The following is a 14,701-nucleotide window of genomic DNA, read 5'->3' as shown; positions in this document are numbered from 1 at the left end:
TCAGCCCCTCCACTGGGCAGGGGGCCCTGGAGGAGTTGTGTCCTTGGTGGCCACACACCAGGTAGAGGAGGCGTGCAGACCACGGGTCCTTCCTGATTGAGAATCATAAACTGTGGCTCTTTTCCGAGCCTTTGCAAAGGAACTTGAGTTCAGTAGTGCAATGCCATGTAACAGGTGCGCAGGCTGAGCCTGTGGAGGGGAGGTCACCGGCCCAAGGACCAGAGGAGACCCCCCTCTCCCTAACCTGCCCTTGGATGCGCCTTCTGGAATCTGATTTCCCTCTGGAGCCCTTTCGGGGTGACCTGCCCCATGGGTCGTGCGTTTCATACTTGCCACGGGAAGTTCACGTCTCCCTCCCCTGGACCTCCCCGGAACCACACGAAGCGCTGGCGGCAGCTGACCCGTCGGGGGTGGTGATGGATGAGGTGAAGGGGGGGTGGGGCCGTCCCTGCGGCCCAGAGCTCTGTCCTCCCCAGCCTGGGCCTCTGCGGTGAGCCTGGCAGCCCAGTGTTCCCTCCCCACTCGCTCCCCTCAGGGAATCCTTCAAATCTGGCACTTTCCCAGCCGGGCTAATGCCGACAGGAGTCCCTCTCGGAAACGGGCGGCCTCTGGAGGTGGGCCCTGCAACCGGGAGTGACAGCCCCGCTAATGAAAGGAGGCCAGTTCGGGACCCTGGGGGCGGGGGTGGCCCCAGACTCCCAGAGGCCTGGGCTCTTCTGAGGCAGCTCAGGACACAGAGGCGGCCTGCCGGGCAAGGCCAGAAGGGACCAGCAGTGAGGGTGGACACTGAGTGGGTCAGCATATCTGTCCCCAGGGCCGCCAGGGGCGAGACTGACGGGGCCCAGGCCACTTCCTCAGCACCGAAATGCACGACCGCGGTGCCGTGGCTGAAAGGAAGCTCTCGCTGAGAAACGCGTGCCCTCTGCCTCCTCCCGGCGTCCTCAGGCAGCGCCCGCCACCCGTGAGGACAGCCACGAGCGTGCCCTGCGCAGGGACAGGCCGGACTCCTGGCCGGACGCGGCGCCGCTGGGCGTCCGGGCTGCTGCGGGGCTCACCGGACAGTTCCGGGGGAAGGGGGACAAGGCCAGCCTCTGACCATGGCCCCTCTGGACTAGTGGTGACTTCCAGTTTCCAAAGGCGCCAAGCAGAGGTCCAGGTTCTGACCGCCATGGCTGGGGCACCTGCCTGGCACACAAGGCTGCCTCCAGCTCCTTGAGCCCTGGACCCCTGTGGGCCCCAAGGACTGAGCACGTGGGGGGCTGGGGAGGGGGCTGGGGAAGGGACAGGCTTGGCACTTCCTGCTGCTCGGAGGCTGGGCCTCATCTGCCCCCAGGGAGCTGGGCTTGGGGGCTTGGAGAGTGTGACCCTGCCCTCTGGGGAGAGTTCCTACCTGGGGGGCTCGGACAGTGGGGGGATGGGAGGCTGCAGAGGTCAGTGTGGCCACCTGTGAAGGTCACTCAGACGAGTCCAAATAAGACTCCACCGGCCGGACGCGAGGGAAGTTGGTGCCCCTCTGGCGGGGTGGGGGGGCGGGTTGTCCAGCCTGTGCCCCACGCCTCCCCACCTGGACACCCGCCTCGGCCTGTTCTGCCCCCTTGAACACTCCAGGCTGTGAGCAGAGCAGCCCTGTGCCTCTGGCCTTACCCTCACCCACCCCAGCACCCGCTCCTGCAAGACCCCTCCTCTGGCCCCCGCGCTCCCGCCCCCTATGCTCACACGGGCCCCCTACACACCACCCAGGGCTTCACGGCCCGGCGTCCTTGCTCGTGGCTTCTCGGCCTGGGCCATCAGTGGGCCGGAGAGCCCTCAGGGAAGGGCTCGGCCCTGGGCCTGGGCACAGCCCCCCGGGGAATGCTCTGGAATGAGGGAGGGTGTGATGGAGACGCTTGCCATGTGGGGGCCCCCGTGGGACGGGCCTGCGGGCGGGGTGGGCTCGGGGAGGACCGTGGCTGTCCTGACCCTCATCCACGTGGGCTCTGCTGGCCGGCGCCTCCCCCTGGGGCTTGGAGAAGGTGCCCAGGGCCCCCAGGCAGCGAGGGCCGTGCTGTGGCCTCACCCACCGGCCCCTGCCCAGCACGTGGCCACCCCTCATCTGTGCACAGGAAGGTCCCTCACCGTCGGGCCATCGCTGCGTTTTGTCACCGTTCCCTCCTTGAAGCAGGAACCGCGCTGGCTTCTCCTCAACCACTGCTGAGTTTACAGTGACAGGTCACCCACAGACTCCCTCAGGACGGTCTGCAGTCCTGGCCGTGCCGGGCCCACGTGTGGACAGGTGGCCCCAGGGGGCTGGGTGAGGAGTGGGGGAGCTGAAGCAGGGCCAGGCTGGCCTCACCTCTTTCTGTCCCTCGCTGGCCCCGGGGGCACCGGAATTTGCCAGCCCTGAGCCAGACCCTCCCCAAGAGGAAGGGACCCCGAAACTCTCAGGAAAGCGTGGACTTCCCCACTCCGGCCCTTGGACAGCCTGACAGACAGAGCCGGGGTGGATCCTGCCGGGCCTGCTGCGGACACGGTGGGGGACCCTGACATGTCCTCTGAAGACGGGTCACATGCAGGGCAGCCTGGGAAGAGGGTGGGAGGCGGGAAGGAGCGGGCTCCTCCATCCCAGCCCTGTGGCCTCCGGGCCGCAGGTCTCGCTGTAATCGGCCCTGGGATCTGACTGGTGTTTGTGCCTGTCTGTGCTCCTCTGGGACTCTGTGCCCCGGGCCCCCTCGCCTCCCGTGCCCCTGGCAGACGTCTCTCCTGGCGGCCGGTTTGGTGGGACGGCGGCGACAGCTCCTGAGAAGAGGGGCTCCTACTGGCCGCTGTGGCTCAGCTGACCTGGGTCCACCGCCTCTTTGGGGTGTGTCCCCTGCAGGTGCTGGACAGAAGTAGCCTGAGAATTCTGCAGCGGCACCAAAACGCAGCCCTGTTCTGCCACGGGCCGGGGCGCAGCCTCGGGCACTGCCCAGAACTGCTGGCTGGAGACAAGGCTGACTGTCCCGCCCCGCCCGCTGGCCCCAGGCTGCTGGCTGCCATCTGTGTGTCTGTGCCTCCCGGCCGCCTGTCCATGCCTGAGGCCTGGCCATGAGACAGCAGCGGAGGCCCTGTAGCGCGGCGCTGGGAGCAGAGGTGCCGTCGGCAGGCTCACGGTTAGGGACACTGCCAGTGAGCCTCTTGGGGTCACCCAAGTGGGCCCCTGGGCACGTGTGCTGTGGGAGGGGTATCTCATCGCCTTCCCCCTCTGTCCAGCTCTGGGGGCCTCTCTTGGCATCCAGTCCACTGCCCGGAGACCACGAGGGGGCCCCTCAGCCCTGGTGTTTGGGGTGGGGGGATAAGTCTCAGGACGTATCCCAGACAGGGGATAAGTCCCGGCAGGCCCACGAGGAGCAGAACCCAGCCTGTATTCATCCACCGGAAGGGTTGCCCGAGACTGCTGCCGTCGGCGGGCTCTGGGGGACGGTCCTGGGGACCAGATGGGCGGCGCCCCGGGGAAGCGGTGCGGGGGTGACGCATGGACCCTGCCCCCCGGCACCTGCTCTCGTGGGGTGGGTACAACGGAGCACCAGCCTCTGCGTCACGGTGAAGACGGAAGCCCGGGGGAGGGTGCCTCCGCCTGGGACACGTGGGAGGTGTGGTGCTATCGGGGCATTAAAACCCGCCTCGAAAGTCCTCATCGTCAGAGCTGAGACACAGGGGAAAATCTTCATGGCCTTGGATTTGGCAATGATTTCTTGGATATGATACCAAAAGCACAGGCAACAACAAAACCCAAAATAATAAACTGGATACACTGAAAACTTCTGTGCATCAAAGAAGCTATCGAGAGAGTGAAAAGGCAACCCTCAGAATGGGAGAAAATATTTGCAAATCATGTATCTGATATCGGAATTAATGTCCGGAATATATAAAGAACTCCTACAACTCAACAACAGCAAACTCCAAACAACTCAATTTTAAAATGGGCAAAGGCCTTGAATAAACATCTCTCTAAAGAAGACATATAAATGCCAATAAGTCCATATGAAAAGATGCGCAACATCACTAATCGTGATGGAAATGCAAATCAAAACCACAATGAGATGGCACCTCACACCCATTAGGATGGCCACTCTCAAAAAACCCCAGAAGGGACTTCCCTGGTGGTCCAGTGGTTAGGACTCTATGCTCTCACTGCCGAGGGCCCATGTTAGATCCCTGGCCGGGGAACTAAGATCCCACAGGCCATGCAGCATGGCCAAAAAAACCCCAACCAACCAACCAAACAAACAAACAAAAAGCCCCAGAAAATAACAAGTATTGGCAAGGATGTGGAGAAATCAAAATCCTTGTGCATTGTTGGTGGGAATAAAAAATGGTGCAGCCACTATAGAAAATAGTATGGTGCGTCCTCAGAAAATTAAACGTAGAATGACCACGTGATCCAGCAATTCCACTTCTGGGTATAAACCCAAAAGAGTTGACAACAGGGTCTCAAAGAGATATCTGTACCCTCGTGTTCATAGCGGTGTTCTTTACAACCGCCAAGGGTTCATTGATGGATGCATGGATAAGCAAAATGTGGTCTGTGCGTACGATGGAACATTATTCGGCCAGAAGGGGCGAGGTACTGACACAGGCTGCATGAACCTTGAAGACACTGTGCTAAGTGAAATAAGCCAGCCACAAAAAGACAAACGCTCTCTGATCGCACTCGTATGCAGTCCTTTAAGCGGTCAAACTCACAGAGACAGAAAGGAGAATGGGGTTTACCAGGGGCTGGGGGAGGGGGCTGGGGAGTGAGTGTGTTTAAAGGGGACCAAGTGTCAGTTCGGGAAGAAGAAGCGTTCTGGAGATGGATGGTGATCTTGGTGGCACCATGTGAATATTTTTAATGTCACTGAATTTATACTTAAAAATTGTTAAACTGGTAAATTTTATGTTATGTTTTTTCGTCACAATAAAAACATGTCAAAAAGAAAAACGAAAACAACTCAAACCTGCCTGCAGCACCTGGGGTTCAAACTCTTCTCCCCGACCCGGCAGCTTCAATGCGCCCTAGTGGCTTCTTTGGTCCGGGCTGTGCAATAGATGCCGCCTTCTAGGGGAGGCTTGGGGTGACTCCGGTCTGGCCCTGGGCTGACGGACTGGGCCAGTGCGACAGAGCTGGGTCACCCTGCCTGACGCCAGGTGACCGTGTGGCTGCTCCCTGGGCCTGAGAGAACGTCGGCCCTGGGCCCCTTTCTCACCGCCCCCCCCGCCTCTCCACCCTTGTGCCGAGGCCCTTGGGACCCTCCTCTCCCAATAGACCCCTGCCTGCCCCGTCCTGGGCTCTGGCCACCCCTGGCTTCCTTCCACCTTGGAAAGCTTCGCGGCTCAGCTGTCTGCCCCCCACTCGGTGGGGAGGTTGCCTTCCCGGTGACCGTGCTGGTCGGCCACATGCCTGCTTCTCTTTGGGTGGCCTGGGGGTTCACAAACGCCTGGACAGCTCACCCCCTCAGGGCTCCACCTGCAACCCCCATCGGCCTGACGGATCCTCGCAAGCCCTGCCTGCGCCCCCTGCCCCCCGACACCACACGTGCATCTTGCATGTTGTGTAGGAACCGACCCAAGTGCCTCCCCGGCTTCTCCATCCACCTTGGGGTCGATTGTCCCATCACCTCCTTCCACACCTAGTCCTGCAGCTTCCCTGCGTGTTTACGTCAGAGCTGGGCGCACGCTGAGAGCTGGGTCCCTGTGAGAAAAGGCGGCAGGCTGGGTGGCCGCCTCCCCAGGGGCTGTCTGCCTCCCCTCCACTCCCGGGCCCCTCCTAGCAGGTAGCAGCCTCCACACCCTCGGCCTCCCCAGAACCAGGGAAGAGGGGGAGGCTGCCGTGCTGAGAAGCAGGCCCGTGGCGTGGTGATGGGTGGTCAGGAGGACAGACCCTGGACCACGGGGCCCAGGAGCAGGGACAGATCCTGGCTGCCAGGGCTCACGTCCTGTAACCCAGGGGAAATGCTTTCCCAGGGAGTCCAGGGGCTCCAGCCCCAGGGGCATCTCTGTGCACGAGTCTGAAGTCCAGTAATGGGGGACAGTGGGTGATGTGGGATGCGGCCCAAATGGGCCGGGAACCGAGGGGACAGGGCGGAGCGAGGCCACGCCGAGGCCAGAGTCCTCTCCTCCGTCTGACGCCGGCCAGCCGGGGGGCTGCTCTGGAGGGCACCCAGGGCAGGAACGCCACCTGTGTTCTTCCGGGGGCAAACCCCTCGCCACCTGGATGTGCCTCACCTGTGCCGAGCCCTCGCAGGGCTGCCATCGTGCTCCCAGGATTCATTTCATGAGCCTGTTCAGGTGGAAGGCGTGACCCCTTCCCCAGCACCTCTGGAAACTCCTGAAATACAGGCTCCCGTGCTGCCCTGAGTCGCACTGAGAGATGGAAGCAACAGAGACACGCACAGGCCAGCCCGCCCAGGGCCGCCGAGGCCCACGGGGAGCCCTTCAGATCCGCCCGCGACGCTGAGCACGTCTGGCCCTCCCCTCACTCCCCGCTCCTCCCCGCTGGGGTCCCAGGGCTGTGGTCCTGGCGGCTGTGGCCCGAGGTACGTGGCTCCTCCGTGGTCTAAAGCTGCCTGGCCGGCTGGGGTGGGCGCCTGCTTCCCCTCCGACCTGGGCCCCGTCTCTCTCGTCTCTCTCCCCGCTCTCCGGCTGGGTCCTGGCAGGTCCGGGCGGAGCTCACATCCAGCTTTCCCGGGGCCTCCACTCATTGTCCAAGTGCCAGCTGCGTGCCAGCCTCCGCGCCCACCCTGGCGTACACTGAGGAGGCCGGCCCTGCCCCAGCCGCGTGGAGCTTCCCATCTGCTGGGGCCATTTACCACCCGTCCAGGGGCTGCAGGGGAAAGGGCGTGGCCTGGCTCATCAGGGCTCCGATCCGAGCTGAGGTGTGGGAAAGCCCGGGAGGGCAGCGGGCAGGGGCAGGGGTGGGGGGCGCGTGTGCAGAGGGGCCCGGGGGTGGGCAGCAAGGAACTGGCACGGGACCAGTGTGCCACAGGAGGGGCCAGGGGTCAGCCAGGCAGGGCCTGCTGTCAGGCCAGGGGAGGAAGAGAGCCCTGTGAGCATGGAAGTACGGAGACGGATGACACCAGAGGCGCGCGGTGGGGTCGGACTCCTCCCCCTTTAGTGGGCAGGCTCTGGAGGCTCAGGGCCCTGGCTGGGAGGCCCGGGGCAGCGGCGGCTGGGGCTGAGGAGGGGTGGCTCTGGGTGGAGGTGTGCACACGGGGAGGGGAGAGCAGATCCAGGAGGAACCGGCCAGAAGCAGGGTGACCTCGAGACGGGCGCACCCTCTGGGGGCAGACGGGACACGCACGTTGAGCTTTGCTGGGTACGAGGTGCCTGAGACGTCTGAGCGCAGATGGGCCTGGTCCTGCGGCCACAGGGGCAGGGGTGTCAGCAAAGGGCGATGGTGGACACTCACACGGCCAGGGAGAGGAGACCACACAGGAGGGAGAGTAGACGGCCAGCCTCAGGCACATTAGTGTCCCTGGCCGGGGGGAGCGGGCTCCAGGGCCAAGCGAGGAGCGCTCCCCGGACACAGGGCCACCCCTGAGCTGGAGCAGATAGTGGGGCCCGTGGAGCGTGGAGCTGGGCCTTCGTCTAGGCTCAGAGCCCCTTGGCGCTCTGGGTACACAGAGTGTCGCCAGGTGTTCTGGGCAAAGTCAGGAGAATTGTGAGGCTCTTGGGAAGGTGAAGCTGGAGGAATGTGAAAGTCATCGAATCACAGACAGTGGGGCCAAGGTGCAGACAGGGCCCCGTGCCCGAGGGTCAGGGTCAGGAAGGAGGGACCCCAGGTCCTCTGCAGCAGTGCCCCCTCCCTGCAGGCCGGAGTCCCATAGAGACAGAGGGGCCGGGGCAGACGGCTGCGCAGGTGCTGGAGGGGACGGCAGGCCGAGGCTTCCCAGCCGGCCGGGTGGGTCCCAAGGAGACTTTCCCCGGAGCCGGGCTCGTTCCAGCTCCAGGCTCAGGTGGTGACAGCTCCTCTCAGGCTGAAGGGCAGGCAGGGTGGGAGGTGGGCACCTCCAGGGCCCGGGGGCCTGGGGCTGGGGGCCAGGGGCGGGACGCACACCGTGCAGGGGAGGGGAGCAGGATTCACACCGGCACTTGGGGGGGCACCGAGTTTGAGGCCGCTGCTCTGAGAGGGCACAGGTGCCTGAGGGGGTATCCAGGTTGCTATGGAAACAGCCCCAGCCCTGGCCCACAGTGGGGTGCCCGGCAGCCCAGCCCTGCCTTACCTTTCTCCTAGGAGCAGTGGGGATGCCACATGTCCCACCCAGTTTGGGGGGCAGGCCCCAACGTCACAGAGACCCCGTGGCTGCTGCTACCGGGATGAGGGTGGAAAGGGGGGCGGCAGGGACAGCACAGCAGCCGGGAGGCCAGGCCCAGGAGGGGCGAAGTCCTGAGGCTGAGTGTGCCTTGGGCCTAAGGCGGGGTCTGTGTGACAGAGGGAGGAGCCAGGCCCTGCCCCCTGCCCAATGCCCCCGTGACATTCCTAATTGTTGGTGACCGACTCACCCTCACTTCAGAGGCCTGGGCCCAGTTCAGCTATTTAACCCGCTGCACCCCGCCCGCCTGCCAGTTACTCGTGGGCAGCTGTGGCCCCACCCGCGGACCTGCTGCTTGGCTGGGCAGGCGCCTCTTCCCAGCCTGTCTGCAAAGCCGGCCTCAGAGCGGTCTGTGCAGGCTGTGCCCTCAGCCCCGGCCGCAGCCATGGCTGTGCAGGTGTCCCTGTGGCACCACTACCTGCAGGCCATCCGCTCGCGGGGGGCACCCCGGGCACGGGACTTGCAGTGCGCCGAGGACGTGCTGCTCTTGGTGCTGGAACAGGTGCATGACCTGGACCCCCGCCTCCTCGTGGACTACTCCTGGGACCTGGAGGCCTTCCAGTTTGCCCTGCGCCCCTCATGGAGGTGGCCCAGTGGGTGGACGCAGAGGCCCTCGCGACTGAGGAGGTGAGGGCTGCAGAGACAGGGCCGGCCTGGATGCTGCCGCCTGGGCGTCCCCGGGGAAGGGCCGGGCCTGGAGCGGTGGATGACAGACAACGTCTTCAACACCCCCGGAGGGCAGCGCCAAGTGCCGTGGCCACATCGTGCCCAACAAGGTCCTTCAGGTCCCCAAGGACCTTCCGGTGGTGGCCGTCGTGCACCGCACGGCCTCATCACGCCGGGTGAGGGCCGGATCCCTCTGTGCATGCGTGTTTGTGTACACGGGCGTGTGATTCCTCAGTGTACATGTGTGTGTGACTGCAGGATAGTGAACGCGTGTGTGCGTACACGTGTGCGTGTGCGCACATGTGAGTCTACGTGTTGGTGTGTGAGCGTATGTGCGCACATGCACAGGAGTGTTTCAACGTATGGGCTCAGCTGCTAATGGCATCTTGGCCCTGAGCGGGTTCTGTGGCCGGAAACTGTCCAGTGAGCCAGGGCTCTGGCCCCAGTCTCTCCCCTGGTTGCCTTGTTGCCGGGACCTGGTGGGTGGCGAGCGCCGGCGTGGGCAGTGCTCCTGGCAGACCCAGAAGGTGTGGGCTTCCTTCCGGCAGGGACTGCCTGGACCCCGCGGGCGCGGGAAGAGCGGGCCAGCCTGCGCTGGGTCCGGCAGGGCGGGGACCCTGGCTGATGAAGCCCATCCTCCTGACGGTCAGGGCAAAGGTGGCAAAGGCGGCTGGGAACCGAAACAGAGTGTCCTGCTTCCCTTGGGAGGGGACAGGCATGTGGCAACGGTGGCTGCCACCTGGCATACATCTGGCCCTCACATCTGCCGTGAGGTCAGCAAGCGGGGATGGTCAGCCCGCCTGAGGGACAGTGACCTGCCCTGGAGCTCAGGCCTGGCTGCGCATCCAGGCTCGGGCCCACTTGGTGGTGTAGGGACCTCAGCTACCTGGGCCTGGAGGACCAGCCTTTCCCCAGGGTGCTTCCCGTGGGTCCTGGGGAAGCCTGGCGTCTGTCTGCAGGCTGATGCGAGGGACCCCAATCCCAGAAGGGGAGGCTGCCAAGCCTGGCCCCTCCCCAGACCTGCCTGGTGACCTGGGGCTGGTGGCCACCCTCTGGGGGCCGATGATGAAGGTGCCCAGCTGGTGTGCAGCTGCCGGGGGCGGGGAAGCTGGGCTTCTCAAACGGGGCCCGGAGTGGAGATGTCACCCTGCCAGGCCGGGTGGCTCCACCCAGGCCTCTGCCTGCGGACCAGGAGCTACTGCTTCACCCCGGGCCGGTCACAGTGGCACCTCCCTGTCCATACCAAGAGGGCTGGGCATGCCCGGGGGCACCCTGCCTCCCTCCGTGCTCTGGGGCCCGGGCAACTACGTGGAAAGTGGACTTTTCACCCTTGCCGGCTCAAGTGTACTTTCTGAAAAGCACGTGGGGGTGGGCCGGGTGCAGCAGGCCATCCCCTATCGTGGTCTGGGCCGTCTCGCGGGGCTCAGAAGCTTCGATCCTGGCAAGGCCACAGGGGTGGGAGGGGGCGTTGTCTCTTCTGGGGATGAGCAGGGGATGCGCCCTCCTGGCCGCCTGGCCAAGGCCCCAGTGCCGACCGAACATGGTGTGTCTGTCTGGGCTCCAGCTCTCCACTGACTGCCTGCTCACCAGGCTGCTGGCCGCGCTGGGCTCCCTCCAGGGCCATCACCTGGGCGGCCTCTCCATCCTGGACCGGGTCAACCACGAGAGCTGGCAAGAAGGCGGCAAGGGCCCGGGCCTGACCCTCCGCCACCTGAAGGTACGCGTGGGGGGCTTGGCGGTGCCCCGTACCTGCTCGGCCTCCACCGGACCCGTGTCTGTAACCAGAGGCTGAGGCCAGGGGCGCCCGGGTCAGACCCTCCTGCCGGCTCCACCGGTGGACATCCCGGACTGAGCTCCGTGTCACAGGCCTCCGGGGCCTCCTCCGGGTTCCCAGGAAGTGACGCTGCAGCTCATGAGTGTGGCCATGGGGCCCGGGGCTGTGCGGCACCTCGGACCAGCCTCCTCATCCCGGGGCCGGTATCCTCGGAGGCCGTCCTGGGCCTGGGTGCAGATCTCCAATCAGACTGTGGGGTTGGGCTGCATAGAGTGGGTGCCCCGGCCAGCTGGTGGCAGGCCTGGAAGCCCCTCCGTGCCCATGGCCCTGCCATCGGGCCTGATCCACCCCACCCCGCATGGCCGTGAAGGGGCAGCGGCTGAGGCTGGGAGTCTGGGGTCTCCGCCCAGGGTGAGCGGAGGGCGAGAGCTGCAGGGGCTGCCCCGCGCCGGGCGTCGGGGTCAGAGAGGGGGCCGAGCTGGCAGGGAAGACGGCTCTGCAGTGAGTCCCCGTGTGCCCTACCCACCGCCCCTCTCAGGCCTTCATTGCCGCCCCTGAGGGGGTGCCAGCTGCTGAGGGGGTCCCGTGCGGTGGCTCCTGAGCCCCTCAGTGAACGAGGGGTGACGGGGGTGTGGAAAGAGAGGGTGCAGCGGGCACCGTGTGACAGGAATGGACCCCGGCTGGGGGCTCAGGGTGGCGGGAAGAGAAGGTACCGGTGCGGCGTGGGGCAAGTAAGTCCATCCTGGTGGCTTCAGAGGTGTTCTGGGCCCAGGCATCCTGGCACACAGACTAGGGCTGGGACGGTGCCACAGGATAGGGCCCTTTGTGTAGGGCTGCGGGGCATCAGTAGTTCAATGAAGGGTGGGACCCATGGGGAAAGCCCAGAGGGTGGGTAGGAACCTCAGAATCTCCTGAGAGGCATCCTGGGAGGCTGGTGTGGGACCCTGGGGAGAAGAGAGGTGCCAGGGCGGGGGGAGCAGGCAGGGAGCGGCTGGGACTCGAGCTGGGACCAGGGGTGGCACCAAGGATGGGGACCGATGTGGGCAGGGGCTTCCGGGGGGGTGCAGGGTGGGGCGCAGGGTGGAGTGGGACGGCTTTGGTAAGGGTGGGGGGCTGCAGGCGGCCAGGTATGAGGGTGCTGGGGGCCTGAGCCGGCCGTCCTGCGGCAGACGGCGATGCTACGGGCCGCGTGCTCTTCCCGGCGCCCGAGGACGGGCGGAGCCGCAGGGCGCCGTATACCGCCAGCCTGTGGTGCTGCTCTGCTGTCTGGCCACCAGCAACCCGGCCCGCTCCGTCTACCCCGAGCGGAACCTGCTGCAGGACTCCGGCCTGGACCTCAGTGGCCTCTCCCAGCGCGCGGAGCGCTTCGCCAGCCAGCCCGAGGCCTCCCTGCGCATCCGTGTCACCCACCTGGGCCGCAGCCCCCCAACCGCGAGCCGGCAGCGGGCCCAAGGCGCCCCTGCAGCTGCCCACCAGTGACCTTGCCTACCGGGTCACTGCCGACTCCGACGTCCTGCTGGACGAGGTGGGGGCGGGGCAGGGCCGGGTCGCACGTGGGCGCGGGTGGAGGCCCGCTCCGCGACCCCTGGTCAGGAGCCGAGGAAGGTGGGTCGGGTCGGCCCTCGGGACAGCGCAGCGAGAGCGTGTGTGGGGGAAGACGTGCCCGCTGGGGTCAGATAAGCCATGCGCGCCCCCGGCCACTGGCGGCCTCAGGAGCCAGGGCCAGTCTCTGGGGACCAGGGCCGTCTGCGGCTGCCCCATTTTCCACCTGAACCTCGCGCAGACCCACACTGGCCAGTGCGCAGAGCCGCACCTTCCCAGCCCGGGGCCGCGCAGCGGCCGTGCCTGTTGGGCGTTTGGGTGCTGTCTGCCAGCTCTCCCTCCTTGGGTGTCAAGATTCAACCGACTAGGCTAGGCCTCCCCTCTCCCACCCCACAGAGCCCCCTGTAGCTCCTGTCGCCCAGGGCCAACTCCCACCCTCCTTCCAGGGCACATGGGGCTGGGGTGGCGGTAGCGGGAGGGGTGATGCGCTCTGAGCTCTCAGCCAGCACCTGAGGGGGCTTCCTCTGTGTCAGGCCCATCCAGGGAAGGGCCAGAGGAGAGGGCCCCGGACGGGTCCACCTGCAGGGAGGGCTGCGCAGGCAAAGACCCAGAGGAGGAAAGCCCAGAAGCCGGGGAGCACGTGAAGTCCCACGCTGGGCCTGGGGCCCCGTCACGGCCCCCAGATGTCCCTGTGACCCCTCTGTCCTGCCCCACCCGCAGTTCCAGGTCTTCAACATCCAGGATGAGGACCGGATGTCGGCCATGCAGAGCATCTTCCTGAAGACCGAGACCCAGGGTGCCGAGAATTGCTGAGCTGAGTGCCTGTCTCAACACCCTCCGTCTGGCTACACTGCCCCATGGAGGCTCCTGGAACATTTGGAGAAGGGAATGGGCTTCACCTTGAGTGGGTGGGGGGAGGGCGGAGGGCCTTTGTCCCCTGAGACCACCTGAGTCTGTCCAGGGAAGGCCCTGTGGGAGTCTGGGAGTGCTGGACAGTGGGTCTTCAGAGGTCCTGGGATGAAGGTGCCATGTACTTCATGTGACGGTTGCTGATCCATCCATATGACGTCATCAAGACGCTGAAAACCAAGAATCCGCGTGAGACCGGAGCTGGTCGCCACCTGCGTAGTACACCGATCCGCGTGATGAAATCTCGGTATCTGATCTCAAATACATCAGTGCATTGCTTGTACACAGTGGAGACAGTACCTACTGCTTTTTGTGTATCTGCGGGGAGATTATATTTCCTGGAAACATAAAAGTAGAAAATGCTTGTATGTAGACAGGCGATTCAACCCTCCTCCATTCTCCGTGAATGACCCCCTGCCTCACCCCCAAATCCTCACCTTCCAGTTCATGAAGGAAACATCCGCAGCCACACCACCAGCCGCTACTGATGCTGTCACGTGAAGTCAGGTGGCTTCTCCTGGCATCTGATGCCAGCCCCTCCATCTCTTCTCTCTGCCCTATGTCCCACCTGCATATTCTCATCACCTCACTGCAGACAGCCTGCAGCCTCTCACCTTGCAGAGCTGCTCACCCTCCACGTGTCCCAGCCAGCAGGCATTTTCTACTCCTCACTCTCTTTGCCTCTCAGTGACGTTACTCCTCAGATTCTGAGCCACAGCCCACAGCCTGGGGTGCTGAGAAGGGGCCTGCAAACCCTGAGCCAGTCCATGTAGCAGCCAGTTCCCTGAACCTCCTCCAGAGAGACCTGTGGCCACGGAGAGGACATGCGAGTTTCTCTGAAGGCTGTGGGACTCAGGACCAGAGTTGACACTCGTACAAGGAGACCAAAAAGTGCCATGATGCCCACCTCACTCCCACCCCCTGCCATGAGGCAGGGGAGGTTGTAGAAGACATTATCTTGGTCCAGTCTGATTTGTAATGGGTACAAAGTGTCCAGGCCCACCCTGTGGTCATTTCCTTGCTGTTTGAGGTGTATTGGGACGGATGGCTGTACTTAGCAGGAGTAAGAGCCACAATGGTAGGAAAGGCCAAGGGGAAGCCTTTCAAACCACCTATTCCCACGGTCAAAATTGTCCAGCAAAACATACTGTGTGCCAGTGCAGTATCAGGGCTTAGAGCCACCTTCAAAGACCGTGATTCACTAGGATGGCCTCAGCAACAGATGGGTCAAAAATGAAATGCTTAGATATAAATCCAACAAAATATATACAAGATCTATTAGAGAAAAACTACATAACTCTGATGAACAAAATCAAAGAAGGTAATAATAAATGGAGAGATATTTCATGTTCATGGATAGAAGACTCAGTATTGTTAAGATGTCAGTTCTTCCTAACTTGGTCTATAGATTCAATCTCAATCCCAGCTATTTATTTTGTGGATAACAACAAATTGATGTAATGTTTATGTGGAATGAAAAAAGACCCAGAAGGCAACACAA

At 63.8% G+C, this 14,701-nt stretch overlaps 2 protein-coding genes across 2 annotated transcripts in view; one reads left to right on the top strand and one right to left on the bottom strand.

Annotated features, from left to right (window-relative positions):
• CROCC2 (ciliary rootlet coiled-coil, rootletin family member 2) overlaps nt 1-2,126 on the bottom strand; it is a 75,144-nt gene extending 73,018 nt beyond the window's left edge. The window contains 2 exon segments of the mRNA XM_067023495.1: nt 1,056-1,227; nt 2,116-2,126. Of these exon segments, the coding sequence (XP_066879596.1) occupies nt 1,056-1,227; nt 2,116-2,126 (183 nt within the window).
• Nucleotides 2,127-4,552: 2,426 nt separating this feature from the next.
• MAB21L4 (mab-21 like 4) lies at nt 4,553-13,688 on the top strand. Its single transcript, XM_059052907.1, is given in 12 exon segments — nt 4,553-4,582; nt 8,617-8,884; nt 8,887-8,944; nt 8,946-9,038; nt 9,040-9,151; nt 10,540-10,698; nt 11,507-11,521; nt 11,939-11,960; nt 11,963-12,177; nt 12,179-12,274; nt 13,012-13,087; nt 13,645-13,688. Coding segments are annotated over 12 exon segments (1,188 nt in total).
• The last annotated feature ends 1,013 nt before the right edge of the window (nt 13,689-14,701 follow it).

This window comes from Kogia breviceps, chromosome 2, assembly GCF_026419965.1.
Source record: "Kogia breviceps isolate mKogBre1 chromosome 2, mKogBre1 haplotype 1, whole genome shotgun sequence".
Lineage (NCBI taxonomy): Eukaryota > Metazoa > Chordata > Mammalia > Artiodactyla > Physeteridae > Kogia > Kogia breviceps.
This window is presented reverse-complemented; position numbering and strand designations above follow the sequence as displayed.